We start from the raw sequence: 8,436 nt of genomic DNA on the forward strand, positions 1-8,436 counted from the left end.
CTCTGTGTATGTATTCAATATGTGGGAGGGGCCTAGCTGAGTACTGCGGCTGCACATTGGTCCAAAGGGAAGGCAGAAGTTTTTGTTTTTTGTTTTTGTCGTGGGATTTTTGTTTTGGTTTGTTGGTGGGGGTTGCAACTTTTTTTGGTTTTAGATAAAAGATGTGGACACAAATTGGATTATTTGATTTTTATTTGTTTTTGTCTTTTTAAAAACTGATTGATATCGCTTATGCTTATTTGATTGTGGGTGGGGACTTCAACAAGGTTTCAGATCCTTTGTTAGATAGGAGAACACTTTCTCCGAAGACCCAGTCTGCCGTGATACTGGCACTCCAGGCTTACATGATGGAATATGGTTGATGCTTGGAGAATTGTACATCCTGCTGACAGAGAGTATACTTTTATTTCATTAGTTCACCGTATTCAAATTCAAGGGGTGGTGGAGGAAAAAAAACCCTGTATATTGCCCTTTTAGAGTTAATTGAAAAAAGGGTGGGGTGAAAAATAAATGTAGTAAGTTAAACATACAATGCCATTAGGAAATGTAGTAATCCAGCCTTTGAATGAAGTCTGCTGCATTTCTATGGCAGGGAAGGAGGAGGGGGCATCTCTTCTCAGGAAAGCTGCTTAGTTTCTAGCCTGGACGTAGTCACCTGCTTGCAATTACTTATTTCCTCTGGTGACCAGGCTAGTGCTTACATGCAAGGCTGCACTTCTTGGTCTTCAATGCCCTGTCACATTTCTCTCCTCTCCCACGGACATAGGGATATCATTAGGCAGTTTCAGAACTTTGTGAAGAAAAGAAACAGTAAAAAGAACAAACCAGAACATTTTTCTTGTAACTCAGGCACTTTATTAGTTTATTGGTGGCTCTGTAGGGAGTGTAGGAAGCCCTGTGGCATCAGGAGGCCAACCTCTCACCAGGGAACTCTGCGTCCTTCCCAGTCTAGAAAGGTACCATTATCTTTTTCAGAAAGCATGGAGAGCACATTCATGATTCCTCGTGTGCTCTCTTCCACACTCAGGTCCCCCGTCCACTGAAAAAGAGGAAAGAACCACAGCTGCCTAGTCAAAGACCCACAAGTAGAACAACAAGGGCTATGTGCAGTTGGATGTCCTGGTCATAACATGTCAGTTCCCACATTAGAGGCGGCAGTATACTGAGTCAACAGGATGATAATATTGAAGGGCAACAACTATCTCTGAGGACTCAGGCAGGGCCGGCCCTACCATCGGGGTCTAATAATTAGGCAGAGGGAGGCAACCGCCTCAAGCAGAAGATGCTGAGAGACAAAGGCTGCAGCCCCAGGCTGTTCCTCTTGAGCCCCCCAGGTGTTTTGTCCTTTGGAAGGCAGAGCAGTGTGTGCCACATGGCCTGTTCTGAGGCCCGGGCCGAACTAGCCTACTGCCTGAGGTGTGGTGGAGAATGCCATTGCATCAACTGCCAGTCCAGGCAGCTTCAGTATATGGAATGGAGAGGGGGTGCCATCTTGTCCTTTTCCTAGGGCAGCACAATATCCTGGGCTGGCCCTGGCCTGAGGCCTATCCCGGTTCATTGAGATTATTCGCAACCCCAGGAAGAAGGCACCTGACTGTCTTGAAATTCTGCTTGTTTGGGTGTCTAATATCTCCAAGCACCACTCTGGGGGTCTTAACACTGAGCCAACCCTGCGTTTATGCTACCTTTCTGCAATCAAGTGCTCAGGGAATCACATATTCCCTTCACTGACATATGGAGATTTAGCTTTGGACCAACCCTGTTCCAATTCCTTTTTCAAGATTGCCATTCCTCCGTCTCCATATTTACGGATTGTCAGAAGACAAAAAAAGGCCAGGTCATTTTCGGGGACTCAATGTTCGTTCCCTTGGCATTCACCCCACCCTGATTGCTTAAGCAAGGGTGGGCAACCCAAGGCCCATGGGCCGCACGCATCCCCCCATCTTGTTTGCAGCCCCCACTCCACCCCTGCTGAGATTTGAGGGGGAAGTCTGGAAGTCGCCCACCCCCAGTAAAGGTTAAAGCTGTTACCTGTGCCATTTCAGTTCTCACATAGCCAGGATGGATGCAAGCACACAGAATCCCATAGTTTTTGTACTGCAGTGATTGGCACTTGGTGAGCAAGTTTAAAGCAGCCTACAGGGAGAAAACAAAACAAAAGGAGTGCATTTGGGCTCAGATAAATCACCAAAGGAAAAGATACTGGATTCAGTTGTATGACTGAGCTAAGAAAGGAAAGGGAGGCACAGAAGTCTTGAAGAAGCAGGAAACATCACTACATGGTTCCTGACACAAGATCTAACAGCCTGGAAGGAAGTTGGGAAATGCAAGAACCTGGAAATAAACATGAGGGGTGCTATAACTACATTAGCACCATCAACTCTTGACTTCTAATCTTCTTCGGAGTGCCTGGAGTGGGGAGATCAGGGAAGTGCCCAGCTATCTGTCTAGTAAAGAAACTGGGGGACATGGGGCATGGGGAAGTGAGATACAAGTGTTCCTGCTAAATAGTGGCGCAGCTAGGTAATCGTATGAATAACTGCAATTCTTTAATGTTTAAATACTGTGTGTGGCCTCTGAGAGGCTATAATGTATCTGTGTCTGTGAACTGGATGTTTTAGTCCCTTAGGGTTGGAGTCCTCACTCAGATGAAGAGTGAAGAGAAAAAACAAATATAGTCAGCTTTTTGTTGGGAAGCTTAAAGCTGGAGAACTGATCCATGTTTATAGGCTCTTATCCCCTTGTATAAGGTAAACTGAACTGATATTTGGGTGTAGCAGGACTGTAAGTGGATGGGAATCATTTTTGTTCTCTGGGATTTGTTATGTCCAAAGGGAGTACCAAGTGTCATCTTGTGGAACCAGAGACACATTGGGCCTGGCGCGCTGCAAAGTTGCAAGCAGGAATTCCATAATTTTGTTTGGACTCAGAAGGACTAATTGTTGCATTTGTTTGTACTGGCCCATTGTTCTATGTTTGTATCACTTTATTTCTTCCAAAAGACAGGTCTGTTCAGTTATAGCTTTGCAAGTTTATTCTAATTCAGCCCCACAGAACCCACATAGGTGGAGGCTATAGAGGGCTGAGGCCTAGCGTTGCTACTGTGTTGAAGGCCTGCTTTAGCCGTACTTGCGTAAGGACAGTTCTGAAAGGGAAGAGAGAGACTATTGTTTCTAATAGTTTTGGATGGGGTAAATTCAGAATAAAGTTCAGGTAAATTCAATTTTGATTGGTCTGGGAAACGCCAGGCTCTAATTGGCAGAGGGTTCTAGCTAGGCCGAGTAAGGTAGTTGGGAAATGGCAGGGAAAGAGTAGACAGGGATTCAGTTAGTCAACTGGGAGTGGAGAGGGAGAATCTGTTTGGTGTGATGTGTGAAGCAGGACTAGGAAAGGCTGAGAAGAAGGCAGAAGTGGAGGCCTGAATGCCAAGCAATTCCTTCTCTGTGTGATAGCCATGCATAGTTGGTGACGATTAGGAGCAGGTGGCTATGCCAGGAGACTGCCTTAAGATCTTGCCGGAAGACGTTTACACAAGCAGACATTAAAAATCAGATAAACTGTCCAAGCAGCCAGTGGTACAACCGGAGGAGCTCGGGTGTCAGAGGAAAACAGCACCAAGAGCGGGACCTGGTTGTGGGGAGGAGTTTAAGGAACTTGGCCTGAGGTAAAAGAAGCCATTAAGAGGCTTGTTTTAGCAACAGTGTCTCTTGAGTCCTTAGGAAGTGTCAGCCAGTCTTCCTTTGAAACGCCTGTACTATACGGTAGTATTCCCGTATGTATAAAATATCCCTTTATTAAACTTGTTTAGTGCTTAATCCTGTCTCTAACGTTGGCACCCATCTCACACGTAAGCCTCTCACAGCAAGCTACTCAGAGGCTTTTAAATGACTGGTGGCGGCCGAAAAGGGTCAGCTTGTGGAACTCTGACTTATAGAGGCAGAGAGTTCCTGTGGCCCTGAAATATAAGCATTGGCCAGAAAATGTAAGAAAACCCATACATGGGATTCCCCAGTGAAAGAGCAATTTCCTCATACCTGAATTTCACAATACGTACCTTACTGCAGCGATACCCAATAACCTTCATCTTATCCCAAAGGAGCACGACTTCCACGGAGCCCCCAGCACTGGATGTATTGATAACGGCTGCCTTGCTGCAGCTCAGGCCCTTCTGGGGACTCCTCCGAGCTGCCATCTTCAACAGGGGCAGAAACGCCTTGGGGAGATACAGGCAGTGTGGTGAGGTCCACGAAATGCTGCTTTGCAACGACAACGACATCAAAGAAGACAGAGCCAGCACTGGGTGCAGTAAGATGGGGATAGAAGCAAGGCTTGTACTTTCAGCAGCCGTGAAGCCATTACTGTGGGACTGCTGCTTTGAAAGGCTTTCCATGAGGTTTAGCGGCACAACAGTCACTACCTCTCAGACGTGTAGCGGAGCGGTGTTGCTGTGACAGGTAAAGGAATACGTGCATTTTGCTTGCTTGGCCATAAGCCATACCAAAACTAAAGTATCACTACAAAGCAATATTATAAAACAACACTTTTTGATAGAGGTGTACACCGACTGGAAGATTCAACTTAGACTCTGATTTGGTGCTTCAGAAAGTGGCCTGACTTGGCTCAGACTGATTTGGAGGTTGTCCGCTTCAACACGGATGCCAAACTTGACTCATAATTAAGAAATCCAAGGCTCTGTGCCTCCCATTGACTATCATGGAAATTTAAACCATGTCTATGACTTCTTCCTGTTTGTCCGGACTGGATGAAAATTGCAGGCGTAATAGCCCTTTAGGAGAGGATTAAACCTGCCAATGTTCAGAAGAATACATGCACTGGTTTTTCTGTTATGCACCTTCATAGTTTTAGAAAAATAATTGGACTTTTCTTTTTCTTGGCAGAATTGGACGAAATTTGCAGGGATAGTTGCACCTTTGGAGGGAACGGGCCTGCCATGTTTCAGATGAATGGGTGCACGGATCTTTGTGCAACAGTAGCTTTTACATTTGGGGGGTATTCAAAATAGGACATGCTTTTCATCCTAGGTGCCTTGCAGACCATTCTTCTGAAAATGCAGACAGCAGAGATGTGGTCCAAAGTAAATAAAGTGCAAAGTTTCAGAAGGATCGGTGCACTGATTTGTGTGGCAGGGCAGTCCGAAAAAGACTGGGGCGTGGGGAGAGGCAGTGGGGGGTTTTCTTCTTCTCTCCCCTGTGTTTTTTTCTGGGGGGCAATTTGTACGAAAATGGTAGATGTCATAGGGGTGTCCCCAAGCAAGATACCTCCAAAGCTTCAGAAGGATAGGTGCAGGGGCTAGGCAGTTGTCGTGCTAGGAAATCTGTTTAAGGCCTTTTTCATAGTGAAGTCTGGTGGCGTTGAAAGAAGGGCCATTTCAAGGTCTCATCCTTGCCCTTCAAAGGACAACGATTGGAGAGCCCCTGGTGAAACGTGGCCTATGATTAGAAAATGGACGTTCAGTCACTCAACCTCCTTCCCACCAGCTCACCAGCTGGTACAAAAAGAATACAAAAGATACAATTTTTGGAGATACACTGTCTGCCTTTCCAAACCACAACGGTGGATAAAGCCTTGTTCAGGGTCTAGCTTTGGTTCTGCTCACTTTAGGGGAAGTCCACTTCACCTTAGGAAGCACCAGAAATGGAGAAACCTTCTCCATGAGAAGCAAGAGCTTACCTGGGTCACCTGTAGCGGCCCGATAGTATTGGTGGCATATACAGCTGCCATGTCCTTTGCGTTTTCTGTCTCCAGGTCGTTGAGAAGACCAGTGCCAGCATTGTTCATCAGGAGGGTCAGCCCATATTCTCCAACATACTTTGTCACTTCCTCCACAGCTGCGTTGATGCTCTTGAGATCAGTGACGTCTGTAGAATGACAACATTCATTTCAAATACTTAGGAACTTGAGGGGAAAGGCCCAAGAGTGTAATTAAGAAAAGGTTCATTTAAACTGGGAAGGCTGTGATTTCCAGAATTTCAGAAGGCCGGCAAATCTATCCAGGTAAGAGAAGTTCTTCTCCGTGAACCTGTCTGTCACCTCAGCTTGTCAGCTGCATTAGAGAGTGTGGCATCCACCTTCCCAGCCGGAGAAGCAGAACAAGGGCCTGTGTGTCAGCAGGGAGTACAGAGAGATGGCAATTATTTTAAAAGTAGCAACAAATCAGTTTGGCAGAGACTGGGCTCAAAGGAGGGCATTTGAAGTCCAAAGTAGTTTGTTCTTTGTGAAATCTAAGACAACACAACTGAGCACAACACACAAAGCTTAGGCTACCATGACAGATAGCCTAGCAGCCCATGGCTTTGGTAGGCCTTTCCATAGAGCTCCTTTGCACAAGCACTTTACAGACCGGGTTGCACTGGTTCTTTGGATGGCACCTAACCAAAACCCTGGGGCTATTTTTGCAGTACAAACCTTGAGCCAAGTTACCGACAGTCATAGAAGACAGCTGACGGTAGCACAGGGCGATGGAATACCTACCTAACTGCAGTACCACCAGATTCTGGTATTGGGATGCCAGGTCCATTACCTCCTATAAAAAAATGATATTTTTCTCTTTGGATTAAACTGAAATTATGTTCCAGGAGAGGATATAACATGAAGCTGTACCCCAAGATGGTCAGAGAAGGACTTGCACCCAGGAATAACACGGGGGACAGATTTCAGCTGCTAGAATAACCCCCTCTTCTACAAATATCAATGGAGTGAGCAGTGAACAATCTGAAAGCCGTCTGGGATTTCTCCCCTGCTGTGCTATGCCATGTAGCCTCCCGCCTGCCTTGCAGCTGTATGTTCATTTGCTCCACTCATGTCACTCCCCTCTCACTACAATATCCTTCCCTGCAACCACCACATGGGTTTCACAGCTATGGTGGCCCATTCGCTCTCCGGGACACAGGATAAGCCCTGACAGTCTCATTGTGTTTTATGCTCACCAGGGGTAGGGTGAAGCAGGAACTAGCAGGTATGGTACCCTGGCAATTTCTCTACAGGTCCTCTAGCCAGAAATCTTGTGCGAATGGGACTGTTGGTCTCTCTCGCACAGTATTCCCTCTGCTCTGGCTAGCAGTGGCTCTCCAAATCCTTGGGCAGATGTCTTTCCCAGTCCAGCTACCTAAGATCCCTTCAGCTGGAGATGGTACCTATTGGACCTGGGATCTTTGGCAGACCCCGTGCTACAGCCACTCCCCAGGCAAGAACCTGCACTTGCAGACACGCTGCTGTTGTTGCTGCTGTTACGACAGACTAACGTGGTGATTCTTTCACGCCAAATTACCGATTCTCACCTTGTTTCTTGGGTCATCCATCCAAAGGGCTGTAGCGAAGACCCACTGGGGTGGAGTTGGCAGCGTCAGAAACTGCTTCACCAGACCTAGACCAATTCCCGAACTGGATCCTGTCACCAGGACGCTGCAGACAGAGAAATCTGTCATCGCCATCGTCCTGGCGCGGCAGCTCCTGGCTCCTGCTCCCTGCTTGCTTAGACGTTTGCTTCAAAAGGCATCTTCTCATCACGTTAGACGCTATTATAACAATTAGGCACCTGACACTAGATCTTCAGATAAGCTTCTGCTAGATATTGCACAACATTGCCAAGTTGATCGTTGGCTTCCCTAGGGTTCTTAACTAACGAACCCTCCGGGCCAATGAGGAAGCAAGACACCTGTAGAGGTGGCAGTGTGGTGTAGTGGACAGAGTGGAGGGAGATTTTCCCATTCAAATTCTTATAGGGTGACCTTGAGCCAGTCTCAGCTTAATCTACTTTACAGGGTTGTTGCGAGGATTTAAAAAGCAGGGGTGGCGGAGGAAAAAAACACATGTAGTTAATTGGAAAGTTAATGAGTTAATTGGAAAAAAGTTGGGGTGAAAACATAATAAGCTAAACATACAGTGGCATTAGGGAATGTATTAATTCAGCCTTTAGGATGAAGTCTCCAAAAGTTACCAGCCTGCAAAAAGAGCTTTGTAGCCTGTTGGATATTGGCAGAGGAGGAATGGGGAGTTCTGCCCCACCTGCAGCACCCTGCTGCATTTCTGTGGTGGGCAATGGAACACCTACCTAACTGCAGGACCTCCATTACCTCCTATAAAAAAAGAATATTGAACTGAAATTACACAACTGAAGACGATGGAAAGTCACGCTGTACCCTAAGGTGCTCCAAGAAGGGCTTGCACCCAGGCAGTACATGGGGGACAGACTCCAGCTCTAGAATAGCCCCCTCTTCTACAAATATCAATGGAGCGAGCAGTAAAGGATCTGAAAGCCCTCTGGAATCCCCCCCCCTTGTGCTGTGCCATGTAGCCTCCCGGCCGCCTTGCAGCTTTATGTCCCTTTGCTCCACTCATGTCACTCACTCCTTACTACAGTCTCCTTCTCTGCAACTACCACATGCAGGGACATGCTAGGTTCTTAAAAGATGCAGG

General features: G+C 46.7%; 1 protein-coding gene across 2 annotated transcripts; it reads right to left on the reverse strand.

Annotated features, from left to right (window-relative positions):
* Positions 1–201: 201 nt before the first annotated feature.
* LOC146338958 (uncharacterized) lies at positions 202–7,451 on the reverse strand. Of its 2 annotated transcripts, none has more exons than XM_084813191.1 (6): positions 7,299–7,451; positions 6,493–6,544; positions 5,692–5,879; positions 4,055–4,213; positions 2,032–2,136; positions 202–1,039 (listed from the first exon to the last, which is right to left on the reverse strand). In XM_084813191.1, the coding sequence occupies exons 1-6, from the start codon at positions 7,449–7,451 to the stop codon at positions 920–922; spliced, it is 777 nt and encodes a 258-aa protein (XP_084669317.1). In that variant the 3' UTR covers positions 202–919. The 2 variants fall into 2 exon arrangements, with proteins under 2 accessions (XP_084669317.1, XP_084669318.1); XM_084813192.1 differs by having other exon boundaries at positions 863–1,039; positions 2,038–2,136.
* Between the last annotated feature and the right edge of the window lie 985 nt (positions 7,452–8,436).

Source organism: Heloderma suspectum, chromosome 8 (assembly GCF_057233095.1).
Source record: "Heloderma suspectum isolate Gila_16-S chromosome 8, 16-S_ref, whole genome shotgun sequence".
NCBI classification, from domain to species: Eukaryota; Metazoa; Chordata; class Lepidosauria; order Squamata; family Helodermatidae; genus Heloderma; species Heloderma suspectum.

Coding starts and splice junctions, on each gene's coding strand:
- LOC146338958 (XM_084813191.1), bottom strand. CDS start 7,451: ATGGCGATGACAGATTTCTCTGTCTGCAGCGTCCTGGTGACAGGATCC. Junction 6,545..7,298: donor TGGATGACCCAAGAAACAAG/GTGAGAATCGGT, acceptor ATTTTTTTATAG/GAGGTAATGGACCTGGCATC. Junction 4,214..5,691: donor GGCCGCTACAGGTGACCCAG/GTAAGCTCTTGC, acceptor TATCTCCCCAAG/GCGTTTCTGCCCCTGTTGAA.